Genomic DNA, 18,756 nt, shown 5'->3' with positions numbered 1-18,756 from the left:
TGAAGAACTTGGGAGATGTTGGAAGAAGAGTGAAATTTAAGGACAAACAAGGTAGATGGTCTAAGCTACTGTGGAAAAAAGGGCCATTGCTTCATTCTTGCCACATCATATTAATGCTGGATTGATTGGTAGAAGTGTTGGAAATATTTTGGATGTTAAACAATATATGTCAGGCTTCTAGTAGTTGTTCTTATTGGGAGTGGGAGGATGTGGACAGCCTTGTTTTTGTTTTGTAAGTGATTACCTTTGGATCTCTGAAGATCAGTATGGTAGCTATGGAGCATGGTGACTTAGGAGCCAAAAACCTTTTAATATAAAAGCAATTTTTTTCCTGCAATGTTTTATTAAGGGTCTTTTCTAATTTTTTGTTACTCTTCTGCAAGTGAAATAAGAAAGAATAAATATAGTTTACCTTCCTCTATTCATTATTTTAAATAGCTAGTCCATATAATATTGTTCTCCTTCCTAGGATCCTCAGACTTCTCGAACTTTGACACTTATCTCTAAAACCATTCAAACACTAGGCAGCTTATCAAAATCTAAATCTGTAAGTATGCTATTTTCATTTAATGACTTAATTTAGGAAAGTGATTTTTTTAAATCTTTTATCATTAATTGTAATTAAGCCTTTAAAATGCTTGAGTTGCACTAGGCTCATGCAAAACTGGTTATGATTGCTTTGATTATAAGCCTCTCATGTTTAGAGGAAAACTAAATCTATCTTAATCTGAATTAGATTTCAGTAAAGCAAAATTGTGTTACCAATCTAGAAGTCTGTTTCAGAGCTCTTCATTCCTTCCTTGGAAGAATGATAACAATCAGGAGAACTTGTGAAGTTCTCTACTTATCTGTGATACATGATCATCAGCTCTACAGGGCTCAATAGATTGTTTCAGCATTTTAAAACTCAACTGAGAAAAATCACCCAGTAAGGGAAAGGGCTATACTTTCCTTTTCATAGCAGTTCAGTTTTCTGTCAGTGGTGAGATTAGAGCTAGATGCCCATAGTCTGGATGTTTGATTGAAATAAGTGTACCTAAGGCACCACCCTGCTATAGCTGGTGGTAATTTGGGGTGGTTGGGGTCTTGTTAGGATTCACACAGGTGGCTGTGGATGACTGTGTACCTCAGCTGTGAGTCCTTCAAGACAGTAGAATTACTTTTGTTATCCTTATTGTCAGGAGGAAAAAATAAAGCCAAAGCAGAATTTTGAAGCATTTGAAGAATGCATTATTAACTGTAGTAACTGAACATATGAAATGTATTCTCCTGCCTCTCTGAAATAAAAGTTTGGAACTACTGAATGTGTGCTGTATAACATGAAAGTAGTACTTTCCTTATTTTACTTCTGGCCAGGAAAAAAAACCGATCTGTCTGCAGTGGTTTTCCTCCTGACCTGCTGCTATTAACAATAATATTTTCTGTATAAACTGTATGGTGATATGCATGGTTTTGGCTTTGTATTTCAGGCCAATTTCAAGGAATCTTACATGGCTACATTTTATGACTATTTCAATGAACAGAAATATGCAGATGCAGTAAAAAATGTAAGTAATACATGTGAAGCTTCTAAAAATCTTGCTGTGCTGTTGAAGTTGAATCCTAGAAAGCAATACATACTGTTGGCAGACCAGGAAGTGTGTTGAGAAAAGCAAACTCGTGATAACTAGTATTCAAGAAACTTTTATCAAATTTTACACATGTTATTAGTAAAATTTCTTTGCATCTATTTCTAGTTAATAAATAGGTTGGATTAACAAGCTGCTGCTGAGAGCTTTTGAGATGTGTGTACTTTATAGAGTGCTGCAGATCTGTGATGAAAATTGCTTAGTCCAAAAGAAAGTGAAAGGTTCATATAACAAAGGAGAAGCACAAGAAGTATTGGGCCTCTGCAGTTCTACTGCTTAAGAGCATTTGTGCTATTTTTAGGTTACAACCCAGGAAACCTCCCAAATTCCTCAAGCTTCTGCCTTTACCTTCTGTTTAACTTCTTTTACAAATACTCTCATAGCTCTGTGCTGTGCAAATGCTGAAAGATTTTCATTTGGGTAGTGTGTTCTTGCCATTTTTACATCTGGTTTTTTTCACCTTTAGTTTCTAGATCTGATTTCATCTTCAGGAAGAAGAGATCACAAGAGCATAGAGCAACCTATATTGCTTAAAGAAGGGTAAGTATGCATGTGCAAGAAAACCATCCACTTGTGTGCTTACTGCCATTCTAAGGCAGCCACCTCTCTTTCTGCCACCCCTATTCCATTCAAGCAATCAGAGAGGAATGTAGGAGAATTCTTGTGTTGCAATTTCTGCTCTCTGTGGTTGCTATAGCTGATTTGAACATATTTTCATTTGATTTAAACAACTTAATATAAATGTGTTTTGAAATAAGTGGAGGAAAGAGAAGCCTGTAGAACTTAATTAGCTTAGCTAAGGCCAAATAAACTCAGCATTGTATTAAAATCAAGCTGGGATCTTCTTCCTGAATTCTAGTGAATAAAAGCAGTAAAATTTCACTGTGAAGATAGTGGAAGACTGTGAAGAGAGATACTGAATAACTTAAAGAGAGCAATGCCTGCAGACAGAACTTGCTTTTGCTGTCCTATGAGATACATATGCTAACTATTATCATGGGCATTTCAAGGAAAATTTGACATGCACTTGGAACAGTTTATAGTTTCAGTACCTTTCCTTTTTTGGGAAGTATGTTCCATATGCTGTCTTAGTTTCAGACACCAATTGTTGGCATTTTTTGTTACAAAACTGGGTTGTTAAGATCATCTAAGTGAGCTGTAGAAACAACATCTTTGAGCTGGGAGGAAGAAAGTAAAAAAAAAATCCAAATTTGTCAGAGCTCAGTAAGCTCAAATACTGTTTGAAAGTAAGCCTTCATGGTTGTTCTAAGTAATGCAAAAACTACAATTTCAGTGAAAACATGAGTACCTCTTCTGTTTAACCTTGACAGTTCACTTCTCTAATAAACCTCTGTCCTTAGAAGCAATTTTGTCTAATTTAATTCTGTACATTTATCATCCTTTTGGTTTTCAAAATAAATTTATAATTTGTAACATCTACCCTCTAACTGTAAAACATTTTTTTCTGCCTCTGTCTTTCTTTTGCTCCTGTCTGATTTTTTTCTGTCTTTTCTTGCTCGGCCTGTGGCTGCTGTTGTAAGGACTCTTAAACTAACAGTAAAGAAAGTTGATGGTAATAGTTCATGCAGGTAAGATGGTAGAGGCAGTTGCTGCTTTGCTGTAGCTACTGGCTGACAGCATGTCCTTTGCAGCAGTAGATTTGTCTGACTTAACTCTGGGGAGGAAGTACCCTGTTTAACCATCCTGAAATGCCTGTGTAAACCCAGCACAGAACATTTAGTTACCCATTTCTTGATGTTGACCTTTTATTTTATTTTCCTTAAAACAAAAACCTGCTGTAAATAGAGAATAAAGGATTTCTGTCTATAGGCAGGGCACCAAGAAGCTCTGTATGGATCCTGAAGAACTTACTGGCAATGATGAAGAGACCATGCATTTTCTAGGCACTTCTTAATTACTATTCATGTAAATTATTCCCAAGCTTAAGAAGTGGCCTTCAGCAGTCTTATTTTCTTTTTTGCATTATTGCCATGTTTTGTTGTGGGACTTCTCACAGCCTTTGATTTGATTCTTCTCCAGACTGAATGGCTGTTTAGTGAGGTTTCTATTTGCCTTTGCAACACATTTGCTTGCTTTTGTGCTTTTAATCTATCTTTACCTCTGTTAAGGGTATCAAATGGAAAGCTAGAGCATAAGTACTTTTGGATGGAAAGATTAGTCGTTGGCACTTGGGTATGCTGACATCAATCATGCCATCACTGCTCAACAGCTGCCTGCCTGGTTCTTTCCAAAAGGAAGAGAATGAAAAGGAGAACTAATTTTTTTTTGTGTTGGTGGTGAAAAGGGCATGTCAGTACTTTCAAGCAAAGCTAAGATGGATCCAGATTCAGGTCTACCATAAGCATGAGAAGAAACAGTTTCTCCAACCACCTTGTACTGAAGTGGATTTTATCTTGGACTTTTTCTCCTTTGTGCTTCTAATTGCTGTGATTTCTCATGTCTTCTGCAATTGCTAGAAACAAAGAAGTTGACTGTATCACTTCTGTGACTTTGAATGCTAGTCACCTATCTCTGGAAAATAAAAGCACATTTTTCTCTTGGCTATGTCACCTATGAAGAATTTAATTAGAAATGTGCTCTTAGCTCTGCCATATGGAGTTTGCCTTTTTCAAAGAAGGGAGGCTCTGTAGGAGTTTGCAATTTTAAGTCACCTTTTTTAAGTGTTGGCATGAGAAAGATTAGAAACTAACTTGAAGAGCATGTTGTCCTGCCCAAGAGTGTCAGTTCTTCCTTTGAAATTTGTGTTAACCTGGAATCTGAGGGCTACTGCCAATGGGCCTGGTGACAACCTGAATCACATGTTGTTATTAAATATTTCTCAAGTATTCCAAGAATAAGTACCAAGACAGAACTGTCTGACCATTTTAAGAATGAGAGATGTGTAACTATAACCAGTTAAAAAAAAAATCTGCTGCTGTAGACAGTCTTTGTCAGCTTTTGCCCACACAGCTTGGAATGAGCAGCAGGCACCAGCCCAGCTGGTTACAAAATAGTTAAAGTCTGAAGGAACTTGGATCTCTGTTTGAGCTTTAAACAGACCTGTGGTTTGGTCAGATGTATTGTAGTTATTTGTGACTGAAGGTACCAGAAGCAAGAAACAGTATTAGCTGTTCTAAGCATTTTAGCTCTGCTATTGAAAAATCTTAAACCAGGTCATTTGCTGTTCTCTCTGTGTGCTCTTTGTGCTGTGTAGTGCCTTCCTACTTGACAAAAACTACTCTGTAGTAAGTAGTTTTTACCCACTCCATTATACAGTTCTGTATTTGGCACAATATTTAATGTAATGTGTAGAGTAGCTGTTACCAACTCTGCTGCATATGGACACAAATTTTTATCTTAACACAAGTGTTGCTGAGCAGTTTGAAGTCACCAAAGTCACATTGAAGCTTTTGGATTGATTTAGTGGTTAGGAAAGTGGTGGATGCATCACAGTTTCCTGGTAAACTAATTTCACAATAAACTCATTCAAGTTTGAAATTAATTAAAACTGACAACTCAGTAAATGAACACCCCTAATCTGCCGAAAAAGTGGTGGGGTGCTCTACCTTCCAGCCGTGAGATCACTTTGTTACTGAAATTGCATTTCAACTGAAGTATCTATGTGCAATTGCAAGTGAGGCTGTGGAACATCCTGATTTTGTTTTTAGAGCTTGAGAGTGATTAAAGCATGTAAGGGTACAGTCCCTGTGCTCCAGAGGCTTTACACCTGCCTTTTAATTATGAAACATAATCTAAACTTTTTGAGCTTTCTCACAGCTTAAAAAAAATAAATGAAGCTTGTAGAGTCAACAGGTCGAGCTTAGCAGAGCAGTACTAACAGTGTTCTGCCTTTTTTCTGCTGTACTAGGAAACCATTTAGCTGGATTTGTAACTGCAGAAAGGGCACAAACTGCACCTCAGTTAACTAACTACAAGTCAAATTACATGTCTTGCCCCTCATCTAGATCTGGAAAAAGGACAGACCTAACTAATAGATGCACCAAACCTGTCCAAATGTGACACTTTTCCTTGCCAAGAAAAGACCTCAATAATTAGAAAACACTCTGCGTCCCCTCCTAAAGCTTTGCAAGTGCTATGACATATCTGTGTATATACACATTTATACATAAATCTCCATACATAAGCATGTATTGTAACAATTGGTGCCCTGTTTGCTAGGTTCATGATCAAGAGAGCACAAGGAAGAAAACGATTTGGAATGAAAAACTTCAAGAAGAGATGGTTTCGCCTGACAAACCACGAGTTTACCTATCAGAAAAGCAAAGGTAACAAAGGTTTGCCAGTCTTGTTTTGATACATTGAAGCAAAGATTAAACAGAAGGATTGTGTAGGAGTAGAAGACTGAGATCCAGATGTGAAGCTGTAGAAGACACAGTGCAGGCATGTCTGTCAGCCCGTATGTTCTTGCTCTTCTTTTAGTGTCTGTATTGACAGTTAGAGAAGCTTCTTGGATAGCACAATACCCTGTAAGTTAGCAAAGTGTTTGATAATATTTGTCTAATATCAGTCAATAACATCATCTGTAGGTTGCACAGTTACCTAGATTGTCCTAGGATACAAAACCTACAAACTTCAAGCTGGAATTTGGGTTTGTATTGGACATTCTCAGATGCATCTCAGCACGTGCTCATAAATTCTGTATAGTGTTGGCACAACTGGATACAGTAGACAGGAATTCACCTGCAGTCTTTGAACTTCAAAAACATGTCTTCACTTAATGTTGCCTAATAGCTAGGATTTTACTTTTTTTGCAAATTGTTCCTGTCTGTTCAGTGGTACACAACAAATACCACTTCCTTCCATCATGTAAGTACATAGGGAGGAAGAAAGATAAGGAAGTGTGTTCAGATTATGCCAGTCATTATTTCACACTCAGCTTTGAGATCTTGCATCACCACTAGTTCAGTTCAGCTGACAGGAATGATTTATTTCATTGTCACCTTTGCAGTAAATATACCGTGTCCTGCTGCAGTAATCAGTTTCTAAGAGGTTTGCTAGCATAAGGTAGTGCAGTTGAAAAGAGAAATGTGCTTAAGATAATACTTAAGGACCATGCTAGCAAATCCCTGCTGAGTGAAAGATTTTCCCTCTTTTCTTATGCAGTCAAAATGATCTTCAAAGAAACTGAATTAGCCCTTGGAAAAAGGGCAAAAGGTGAAGATGAGTTGTGAGTAAGTGGCTCATTATCTGTGTGTCTGTGTTCTGCAGGTGATCACCCTCTGTGTAGCATTCCAATTGAAAACATTCTGGCAGTGGAAAGACTAGAGGAGGAATCCTTTAAAATGAAAAATGTAAGTAGGTCATCTTCATTAATGTATTTGTTAGGCTGCTCCAGATCCAGCAGCCTAATCGCCTTTTTCCCTTCTGTAACCTGGATTGGGTTTCTCTTGAAAGATGTACAACCACAGCTGCTTGTTCTGTATATAGTAGCAGGAGTTTCCAAAAGTACAGCCCATTCAGATTCTTAACAGCCCAGTCAGCAGTCTCTGGGTTTCATGATCTGCAGCACACTCAGTACTGAGCGCTGCTGGTCAGCTGCCAGCTCTGTAAGGTCACACACAGGTAAGATGATCGAGCCCCTGCCCTTTCTGCCAGGCCTCTCTGGTGAGCAGGAACTTGCTGCTTGTAACTGTGAAGGATCACTACTTCTTTATTAGCTATTAGGTTTCTTTTTCGGTTCATGGATTTGTATATTTATATTGAATTTGGGTTAGGTTATGTACCAAAACATCTGTGCTGTGCTGGCATGGTTTACCATTTTGGTTGCCACATTAGGGAATAAAATACAGCCATATTGCTCATGCATGGAACACCACTGCCAACTTCTGGATTGTGTAAGAACAGACTTGATCAGTTTGGGTGAGGTTGGGAGCCTTTTTCATACACCTTTGCCTGTAAAGCTGAGTCCAGGCCTTAAAAAATTGTATTTAAAATTAAACAAAAAAAGAGCTCAGGAGTTTTTTCCCAGTTCCAAACATGCACCTACCACAGACTTACTTACACATATAAATGGTTGTGACTTTTATCTTTTTCTGCCTTTAAGTCCTTCCTGCCATCTACACTGCTTGTGAGCACCATGCAGGGCAGTGCTCAATCCTGCCCTAGATATTAGGTTCCTCAAACAGCTCTTTGTTAAAAGTGAAATACAATTCTAGGCTCTTCAGTATTTCCCAGGTTTAGGTATGATTTTGGTAACATCCCTCTCTCTGCTAAAATGTGGAGTAAGTTTCTGTTCCACCTGCTTCTAGAACACATCTCAGTTGTACTGTAGTTTGCTCTGGTGTTTATAACTCTACTACACAGGCAAAAACCAACCAAGCTGCAAAATAATTTAGGCTATCAGAAGGCAGCTATAGCATGTGATGAACTGCACTTTGCAAACTATCTTGTTTGAACTGAAAGCAGCCACACAGTTGAGATAAAACTCACTGTCTTTAGAGAGGAGTGAGCTATGATTCTGTAACTTATGCTGAGTGTACTGAGCTACACTGAGCATCCAAGATATGTCTGCATTGTAAAGATTTATTATTGGAAAAATATACCTTTATTGTTAACATCAAAAACCTTGTGCTATTTTAGTTGCTTAAATTCAGTATTACCTGGGAAATCAAGGTGACTATATCCATTCCAGAAAATAAGGTTCAGTCTTTCCATTAACAGTAGAAAATAATGTTACCACCTTCTTGTACTAATATATTCCTATTTTTCTTGCCATACATAAATAGATTACTGCAGCAAGATCAGAATTCTCAGAACACCACAGCAGATGTATTTGCAATGGATATTCCCTTTTGGGTGCCTGTGTGATAAAAATTCACATTTTGTATAAATACTCTCAGTGTATCTGTGCTTTGAATTGCACCAAGTGTGTCTTTGTCTCTCATGTTAAACCTGCCTGTCTGGCAGTAAGGCCAGTAGCCTTCGTTGTTCTTAAGCACAGTCTGGGGAATCTGAGGGTGGCTTTAAGTACTCTTTGGGTCTTCTGTGTTGTTTGAGAGACAACTGGTGGTTTTGGTAGTGTAAAGGTCTTGCAGCCACTTGAAATTCTTGGCTTAGTTGTGGGCTCCTCAGTAACTGTTGCCATATGTTGGATCACTTTGGTTGGTATCCCCTTACACAAGGCCATATTCCTTAAATCTGTTCCTTGTTGCAGTGGAGGAGGCTCCATTTAGCCCAGCAGGACATTAAAATTCTTTTCCTTGTAGCTCTGTGTTAATAGAAAGTTGAACTGCATGCTCCTGTCTTCCTTTTTCTTTCTTCCATCCCAAACTCAAATTGCCAGTTATGCCCTGAAGAGTTTTATTGAAAGGACTCTGGTGTGTAGTTGGCACTGTTGGACTGATCACACCAAGCAGCTCCTACACTGCCATGGTGCATTGTGCCTTTCTAATCATGGTCTGATGCCATTAGGGACCAATATCAGACCAGTTGTCTGATACCAGTAGTGCTTCCCTGCTAAATCCAGGGAAATGATTGTTTGAGTTTGCCCTTTGCTATTTGGCATGATGCACATTTGAAAGTATCACAAAGGAAGAAAGGACTGTGCTTGGTACCAGTCTGCAACATTCTCCCAACCAGCTAGGTGCAGAATGCAAGCCAGTATTTCAGGTCTATGTAACAAACAAAGGCAAATTTCAATTTTGTTGAGTCTGGTTTGTTCTTATTGTTTGGTTTGTTTGTATGGTTTTTGTTGTGGGTTTTTTTTTCTTTGTGTGTGTGTGCACCTCTCTGGTTTTCTTTTTAAAACAGCACAATGAAACCAGCTGTTTATAAAATTGTATTCCATATGGCAATGTAATGTCTTATGATTTGAATAATCAAGTGAAGAAGTAAAGGGGAGAAAGATAATTTAGGTATACCTGAAAGAAAGAAGAAAATGCATTAAAACGAAGTATTTGCACAAGCTAGAGGAAATTAAGGAAATTTACCTTTCCAAAATTTGCAGCCAGGATCACTAACTTGAGCTTAGTAATCTTCAGTGTGAGATCAGTGTAATCAAGCAATAAGGCTGTGCATCAAAATCTTCCTTCTTCAAGAAGAGGAAAGTAAATCCCCTTCTAGATTGCAAGCTGTTTTGAACAGGCAGGAGAGCTGTGGTCAAGCTTTTCCGTGGTCAAGCTGTAACAGAATTAACATGTCATTATTTAAACCACCTGATGTCAATCAAAGAGAAACAGTATTTCTGTGATCTTCTAATAGCAACTACAGTTGGGTGCAGAAGCATGGAAGTTACTAAAAGGCAATGGTCATGCTGAAACAGGTACTAGAAGGACTAGAGAAATGGCAGTACTAAGGCAAAGCTGTCGCTAAGGCTGGATCCAGACTCTCATTTTTCTCTTTTCTGCCTCCTGCTGATGAGTGTTTCCTTTCAGGCCAGCACTGGGTTCCTCTGTCAGCCTTCCAAAACTTGGAGTTGCAGCATTACTAAAATTGCTTCCCTGAGGCTGACAACAAGTCTTGTTGAGACCCAAGCAGCAAGTTGATATTAGCTGTTTGTAAATCATCTCCTACAGGAATGGTATCTTATTCCTTGTACCAGGTGAAAGGTCTTGTTCTTTTAAGGGCACATTTGCTGCTTGGTTGTATTTGTGTTGAAATGTATTTATTGGACCGTTCTTTTATTATGCTGTGTTTTTCCTGCAATAAATCTTCACTCTGATTCTAGTCCTAGGTTCACTGACTCATTCTAGTGCTTTATTCTGTGGTTTATTTGCAGATGTTCCAGGTGATCCAGCCTGAAAGGAGAGTCCTGTATATCCAAGCAAATAATTGTGTGGAGGCCAAGGACTGGATTGATATCCTCACCAAAGTTAGCCAGTGCAACAAGAAGCGCCTGACAGTCTACCATCCCTCAGCCTATCTCAATGGCCACTGGCTGTGCTGTAAAGCTACTGCAGACAACACCCCTGGCTGCACACCCTGCACAGGGTAAGGGTTTCATGTGCCATGGCTACTGCCATGGGTATGTGTGTCTCTGCAGGGTGACTTGCAAGGGCACAGCTAACCAAGATTTGCCAGGTGTACAGGTGTTCAAAGGCCATCTCTTGGTATTCCTGATTCTGCATGTCTGGATCGAAATGTTGACTTCTAAGAGTTAGGGATGGTGATAGGAGGTGACTGTGGGATTAAAAATACTTTGGTTTTGATTATCTGTCAATAATAAAAATGTCCAAAATCCCTTCAATATCCTGTTTGTAAATTCCTATCTTCTGATAAATTTAATTCTACATTGATATTTTCAGAGTGCTGCTCATACTCTGTCTTAAACAAAGATGTACTGTCTGGTTTGTAGGAAGCAATTTTCATCTAAACTGAGAGAAGTCACAAGACTGTAGTGGTAGAATAAGAGATAAGATCTGGGTAGTTGGAAGTTCAGTACTTTGGCTCCTCCATCTGGTTGTAGCTATCTAATTCACCATAATGGCTGGATACTGATACAGTCTTCTCTTTCAAGTCAGTGAAAAGATGCTGGATAAATAGAGGCTTAAATAAGTTTGAACTTTTCTTCTTTTGGGGAAAAAATGGAAGGTTTTGAGCTCTGTTACACATAATCTGTTGTCTTTCATGAGAACTCACTTTTACTTTGTTTTCCTTCTTAAGTGCCTTATGTGCCATAATGCACTGTTTAGTATATAACTTTTACCTCTCTTCCTGATGCCTTACAGAGGCCTGCCAGCAAATATACAACTGGATATAGATGGAGATCGAGAAACTGAGCGCATCTACTCTCTTTTCAACCTGTATATGCCAAAATTGGAAAAAATGCAAGGTGAGGATTAAAGATCATTACATCTCCAATTCACTTACCAAGGCAAAAATGCTTGCGAGAAGTTGGATGTTCTGGCTCAACCAGCCTTGCAAATCACATCCTAGAACACAGTGGCCTTTATTCCACTTGTTTCCCCTTCTGCAGTCTTGAGGCAGTTGTGTGTATTATTTTTGGTGCAGTCTCATGGTCTGTAAAAAGTTCTTTGCATACGAACAGTTGTTTGAAATACGGTCTTAACCACATCATCCTAAAATAGCATAGGCACAGGGCGTTGCTTGGAGGCTCTGAATTGACAAATCAGAGCCAGCACTGAACCAGAGGTTTACTGATCCTGACAAGAGCTTGCACCAGCAAAGTTGAGGTTTCAGTGGAATATGGTTTTGTGTTACCAGAAGTCATGTGCACGCACATTCCCTGATTCAGAGCCTAAGAACAGGCTGGATACAAATGGTTTCTTTGGAAAGGCTCTGTCAGAATTACCCATCAAGGATGACCTGTGGATGCCTGTGAAATGTTAAAAAGTGAAGTTTTGGCTAGGAAGCTTTCGGGAGCTGAGGGAAGCAGAGATGTGATGGAAAGGATAAAAGAAAGAAGAGACAGCAGAGGAAGTTGGTACTAGTAGGCATGCCAAGAGAAGTATCCGGTGTACACAGTGCCAGACTTGAAATCTCAGTTTAGCACAGGGAGTGGCGGGGAAGCCTTCACTGTGGCACTGATCCTTAAATAGGACTTTATTTTATAATATGAGATAAGCCAGTGGTGTCAAACACACAGACTGGAAAGCACTTTAATCTGTTCCTGGCTGCTGTGCAATTGCAAACTCAAGATCCTCACCACTTCCGAGCTGTCTGAACTGGTGCCCAGCTTTCCCCGTTCCGAATCCTCACTGCCAGAGCCAGCATCGAGTGTCAGTGCTGGGGAAAAGGGCGCAGCTCTGGCACAGACAGTGCAGCAAGGGGAAGGGAATTTGAAAGCTGAGACTAGGACAGCAGTAAAGCTAGAAGGAGAGACAAGTAAAATACTCTTTCCCCTTCTATCCCCACTACAGTGCTGGAGTAGATCCCATACGAACTATGTTGTGGATGTTCATGTGTAGTCAATGTCCAGATCTCTTAGGAGGCTCCCTGCTAAGATCAGAAGGTATAGAAGGATAACTTGCCCCTTTGGATATGTCATAAAGCAGGCAGCCAGGCAGTAGTTATGGCATATTCTGCTTATGCTTATTGTATGAATCTTTTAGGGGTAATGTGGTAAAACACGACTACTTCAGCCTGTAATGATTTCAAATTCAGCCTGTAGTTGCTACCTGGGGGTGGAACCTGTCCCCACAAGTGAATACTTGACTTTGTGCAGATCAAGCAGGCAGCACAGTGGCAGAGGCAGGCCTGTGTGAGTTTCCAAATGTGTGCATGGGGTGCAGATAGTGGCAATTGAGATTAAAGCCTTGCCTGTGCAGCAAAGGACAGCTTCTCAACAAGCCAGGAGCAGCTGCCAGGCTTGCTGCCCTTTCTGTACAAGATGAGGAGGAGGGAACAAGCATGGGACACCCTCTGTGCCTCCCAACAGACCAGCAAAACTTCTGCTGTTGATGTCAGCCACAGTTGTGTGGTGGCCCTACAGAAGCAAACCAAGAAACTATATGAAGCTCAGACTGAATATTTTTAGTCAGCTTGTCTTGCTTTTTTCCCTCTTGCCTCATATCTATTCCTGTACTTCATTTTTTTTTCTCCAGAGGCCTGTGGGAGCAAATCTGTGTATGATGGACCTGAAGAGGAAGAGTATTCTACATTCATCATTGATGACCCTAAGGAGACATATAAAACACTAAAGCTGATTATTGAAGGTGTTGGAAATTTAGAGCAGGAGCACGCTCAATATAAGAGGGATAAATTTAAGAAGACAAAGTATGGAAGCCAGTAAGTACAATGGGTTGTACAAACGGGAACAGTCCTGGAAGATGGTATTTCCCTTGCTTATGCTCTGGGTTTCACTGTGTTTTGTCCAAAAAGGTCCTGCAAATACATACAGAATAGCACTGTGACTTAGTATTTATATCACAATATTTTAAAGCACCAAAGTGCATTTTTTAATGTTTGTTTTTAATGCAGTTTCATTCATAAAATCTAAATGTGGGTTTGTTGTACTGTTGGTTTTAAATTTTGAGCCCATGCTGGTGAGCTGAGCAGTAGTTAATAGCAGAAGATAGATGTGTTTACCAGCTTATCTTAGAGTGTTGGTTTAAAAATGGAAAGAGTAATTGACACAGCCACATGACTGTATTTTGTGTACACATAAAGCTTTCTGCATATGGCTGACAAAAGAGAGGATCAATTCAGTCAGTTCTAGCTCAAGTAAAATGCAGTGTTAACATTACAATTGCAACTCTGAAAATCAAATTTAGGGAAGAAGTTCTTGTGTGTTCCACCTTCTGTTCTGACATTTTCATGTCCTGACAGATGGCTCTATGTGTAAAACTGTTTTTTTCTTTTCTTTTAGAGAACATCCCATTGGTGACAAGAGCTTCCAGACATACATCAGGCAGCAGTCAGAGATCTCAGCACATTCCATATGAAGTGCAAAGGAAATCACAGGACAGTGCTGAAGGGTTGATTAGTGATGCTAAATAGCAAAACAAAAGGGAAGCCACACATGTAGCAAAATGTATGGATAAGTGTCAAGCTTACAAACTTTGAGACTTGGTAAATGTATTCTCTTTTCAAGAAACTGTTATAATAGTTGCTATGCACTTTATTCATCTGGTTATTGACAGATGATAAAACCCTGCCTTCTAGGCAGTTGTCATGTGTATTTTTAAATTTGCTTTGGTTTCTTGGAATCTAGTGATCAGTTCAATGATCAAGGTGTGTGGACTTCATCTTGACAACTCCCATGCAATTCCTTGTGTTTTGGAAACCAAGCATGCTGCTAATATGCAGCATTTTCTAGAAAGGTCGTTTGTTACTGTTTTTTGTTCCAGATTAATGTATATTATGCCATATCCCTTTGTGTGCTCTCTTAGGAAAAGCTTAGTAACACTTTACTTTTAATGCCTGCATTTAGAAAAGAAGCAGAGAAAAATCCCTCTGGTGTAATCCCTCTACATTGTAGCGTGTATTCTGAGCAGGCCAAGGAGCAGGCCTTTTGTTTTTACAGCGGTGTAATTTTTGCTAACTGTGCACAGTTTTTAATAGAAATTCAAATCTGAATGGTACTCTTGATATTTTTGAGATACGAAGTCATTTCTCCAGGCACATTCAGCAGACTTTGGATTTGAAGATGCAATCTCAGCAGTGTAATAAAACTGACTCTCATAAATATGAGTAAGAAAGAGTTGAACTCATGTCAGGGCTACATGTCTCTTACACAGTCCAGTGAATGGAAATCTTTGAAAGTCTGCCAACTGAAAGGCAAGGTAAGCTGATTTTGATGACCTTTTATCAGCACAGTGAGAAGGACAAATAGAATACGAATCTGGCAGCTGAGACATGCTGATTCCCAGGCACAAAAGTCGTCAGGATGGGTTTTCTCTGAAAGGATGTTTATGCACTGGAGTCCATGCTATCCTAGTACCACTTGCTTTTCTGGAAAATAGATTTCTACTTTTCCAAAAATGTTTTTAAATACTTTTTAAAAGAGACTTGTTAAATGATATTTAGTATATTAACATGCATAATGATAACTTGGTAATACTATGAGTATAGTAAAAATGGAATGAGCTGTGTATCTCACTAATACCAACAAATGGAGAAGAAATAAAGATCTTCTAAATATTCAATGCATATTTATGTATGCTGTTTAGCTGTACACCATCATTTTTCTCTGTGTAAGGGTCTGATACACAAACATCTAGCTTTGATGGCTTGGAAGCCTGCATGATGGACTTTAGGCCTCTGTGGGGTAGAAGCTAGTACAGGTTTTAAGCTGAGTTGGATCAGAAAGCGTGGATCAGTTTAATGTGAAGATGTCTGTCTTTGCTTCATGTGTTAAAGAATAATTCTTAACTGTGTCCTCATTGCATCTGACATGATATAAGATGGCTAAAGTACTTTGAATGCCTCTGTTAGTGATATTCTTAGGAATTAAGTTTTGGTTTTGTTTGAATATATAGTAGACCACCTTCTAGTAGATGATAGATGATCTTTTATTCATCTTCACCCAGCAGACTGGGGAAAGGGAAGTAATAAAGCATTGCAAAGATGCATTTAGGACTCCAAGCTTTTAGCTGCCATGAACTGCAATTTTTAACATGTATTTGTAACTTAATATTGTTTATAAAATACTAATGACCTGTAATGTGTGTTCTACTTGCCAATTAAAAGAAATGGTTTATTTCTGAGAACTGTGTCCACGTTTGGAGTCTTTTTAAATTCACAGTGGCCCCCAGCATGCCTCTTGGCACATCATCTGCTGAGAGTGGGGGCCATGGATGGAGATCCTTATGAGTGAAACCTGCCAAGTCCCATCCTTGCTCCTCGTCCCATCCCCACCCACCCCTTTTCTTGTCAGCATTGCACCCATGGGACTCTGCAGTGAGGCAGACTGGGCATCTGAGCCAGCCATGAGCTACCTTAGCAAAGAAAGCTTGCTCAGATAGGTCAGCATCTTGAACTGGTTCCTTGTGTTACTGCACAGTAACTGAGCTGAGGCCATGTTGAAAGGACAGGGTGTTCTACATTGACTATATGATGCTTTTATCCCCAATTGTCTTGTTCTGTTTATGCTGAATAATAAGTTTACACCTTTAAGACTTGTTCCAGAGAGTGAAGGAGGGAGAGAAGAAGCGTGCAGTTTGTTTTCAGACACTGCACTCACTCCTCCTCATTCCTGCTCCTGGACTGTTGTTGTCTGCGGATGGACAGACAGCAGGACAGAGCCCTCCTTTGCTTTTAGTTAGTTTAAGCTAGCTGAGGCAAAGAAGTTCCCTGGACTGTGGGTTTTTTTCCCCTTTTCTTTGACCTGTTCAAACCTGCTCTGGACTGAACACCCAGCTGTGGCCCACTGGGCCGGGCCTGGGCCGCGGCATTTCCAGCACCGAGGGACTGATCAGAGACTGAGTGAGCTGAGCTGCAACCCGGGCAGGGACTTTCTCACTTTGTCATCTCTTTTGGAGCAACAAGGAGTTTTATTGATTAATATTGTTTAGGCTTTATTGTTTAATAAACATTGTTTTCCACTTCTCCAAGGAGGTATTTTCTCCTGGAATAGTTGGGGGGTGGGGCCGATTGAATCTGCTTTCCTAGAGAAGTCCTTTGGGGGTTCTCTCCCAGATTTGCCATGGACCAGGACACAGGAGGAATGAGCTGAGCCCACAGCACCCTGCATGCCTATGGATTGGCTCATAGAGCCATGGAACCACCACCCTTGTCCTGTGGCAAAGCCTCGTTCTTGCTGAGGTCTCTGCTGTTCCTACTCCTGGAGCTTACATTCCTCTCAGGACACTCATGTGCACAGAACTTGGCTCTGAGGTGTGGGACAAGCTGCACACACTGGTTCTCCTGGGGAGTGTTCCAGGGAGGCTGGGCAATGCCCCCCAGGATGGAAAGCAGCTGGCTGGCACTCAGGGTGTGTCACTCAGCTCATGTTGAAGGTGACTCTTACTGCTGGGCGGGTGTCTCAGCAGAACCCAGGCCTGCGCTTCCGAGAAGCTGCTGGGGCCCAGCTGCTGCAGGCACACTCAGGCTGAGTGAGTGACAGCAGTGGTTTAACAGATAAACCACATCCAGGAACAAAAACTAAACTGGTGGTGGAAGACACATCACTGGTGTCCTGGTGAACTTAACTGCAGTTGTGTACATGTGGGGTTTTGCTGAGGAACTGTAAACCTTGTTTTGAAAACAAAATTTTACATAAGATGAGGTAGGAAACTGACACAAGATTTGTAAGAAATGAGAAGAGTTAATACAAAATTACTGTAAAACCATTTCCAGCTCTGTCTCTTTTCCACTCAGTCCCATCTGGTATATATAATAATTTTCATCTCCTGCTAACATAGCTTAGCTTAAGTCAATAGGAAATCTTTGAAATCTGCTTTTCTTACAGCATAACATTGCATGTTTGGTGAGGGGGTTGTGTTAAAACCGGGCTTCCAGTACTTGCTTAGCCTCTATCTCCTGTCTGTCTGCAGCATATGTTTCTTATGCTATCTTCAGAAATAGTCAGAAATCCTACCCACAAGAGAAATAGTTTGATTGGGAAACTTGGGATGGCATCCCTTGTGTCTGGAATGAAGAAAATAGGGGAAAAAAAAAGCATAGGCATAAGTAAGCACATCAGGTCAGTTTTCTTCTCTCCTCTGTCTGAGGCTGAAAGACAACAAAATTATTTTTGATTGAAAAACTAGTTAGAAGCTGGGCTGTTCTCTCCTGGGACTCCTACTGCCAGAGAAGTTCCTGTGCCTGTTTCTCCCTTGCTGAAGCAGTATGCTAGGGCAGGGCTGATGGGGTGATGACCCAGATGTGTAAGGCAGCTGGCTGTGTGACACAGCTGTCTGAGGCACGTGAACTTCAGTGGGATTCCCATCCTCTTTCTGCCATACTCTCTGCAGCTTCACCTTCTCAAAGGTGTGTGTGAGAAGTTCACAGGACAGCAGGAGAATGTGAGAACCCTTCCAGCCCCCATGATTAGGTGCAGGAAATGGGTTCTGCAGCAGGAATATGATACAAGGACTGACAGTGGGTGGTGCTTGGAGATAAAGAACAGCATCTTCCCACAAGCCACCTTCTGTGGGTGCACTGCAGCTGGGCTAGCAGGGCTGACTGAAGGCAGCATTTCCTTCTGGCTCTTGGGCTACTGTCATTAAATGGCAAATAAATTATTCCAAAGCTCAAGTGGGTACTGAGGAATGGAGGAAGTTTTAAGACAAAAGCACTGTATTCCTATGTGGATAAGATTCTGGCTATGATCTGTGAAAGAAAAGATTGCAAAAAGTAATCATGAATCAATTGTTCTGGATTCCTAAAATAAAACAGGATCCCAAGAGATTAATCTTGAGGACAGAAACCAGCCCTCCTAACCTCTCAACAAATTACATATGCCTTTAATTTCAATCTTTATTTTTCTTCTGCTACTCCATTTGAGCCACTCTGACTTACCTGAAAATTTAACATTATTGGATTTACTGGTTTTGTGCGAAGCTGTTACTTTGAACCACAGAGTTGCCTGGGGTTAGTAGGTCTGCCTGCAAAAATGATGTGGAAGTATTGATTAAAAAACAGGCTCACCAGCAGCCTGGGCTAGATGTAAGGAATGTTGAAATGGTGGAAACAGAAATTGGCTTTTTACTGCTTTGAAAACCTTGCTCTGCTGAATCTTAACCAAAAGCATGCCCTGGATAACATC

The 18,756-nt window shown here is 40.2% G+C and overlaps 1 protein-coding gene across 1 annotated transcript in view; it reads left to right on the top strand.

The window, feature by feature from the left end:
- Positions 1 to 15,757, top strand: part of RASA3 (RAS p21 protein activator 3) — a 129,445-nt gene extending 113,688 nt beyond the window's left edge. Inside the window, exons 16-24 of the mRNA XM_064709770.1 lie at positions 470 to 547; positions 1,470 to 1,547; positions 2,095 to 2,168; positions 5,808 to 5,914; positions 6,858 to 6,940; positions 10,366 to 10,577; positions 11,315 to 11,418; positions 13,151 to 13,334; positions 13,915 to 15,757. Of these exons, the coding sequence (XP_064565840.1) occupies positions 470 to 547; positions 1,470 to 1,547; positions 2,095 to 2,168; positions 5,808 to 5,914; positions 6,858 to 6,940; positions 10,366 to 10,577; positions 11,315 to 11,418; positions 13,151 to 13,334; positions 13,915 to 13,990 (996 nt within the window). The 3' untranslated portion in view covers positions 13,991 to 15,757. The remainder of the gene's footprint in view (positions 1 to 469; positions 548 to 1,469; positions 1,548 to 2,094; positions 2,169 to 5,807; positions 5,915 to 6,857; positions 6,941 to 10,365; positions 10,578 to 11,314; positions 11,419 to 13,150; positions 13,335 to 13,914) is intronic.
- Positions 15,758 to 18,756: the final 2,999 nt, after the last annotated feature.

This window comes from Zonotrichia leucophrys, chromosome 1 (assembly GCF_028769735.1).
Source record: "Zonotrichia leucophrys gambelii isolate GWCS_2022_RI chromosome 1, RI_Zleu_2.0, whole genome shotgun sequence".
NCBI classification, from domain to species: domain Eukaryota; kingdom Metazoa; phylum Chordata; class Aves; order Passeriformes; family Passerellidae; genus Zonotrichia; species Zonotrichia leucophrys.
Note: the sequence above shows the minus strand (reverse complement) of the source record. Positions and strands in the feature narration are given on the sequence as shown.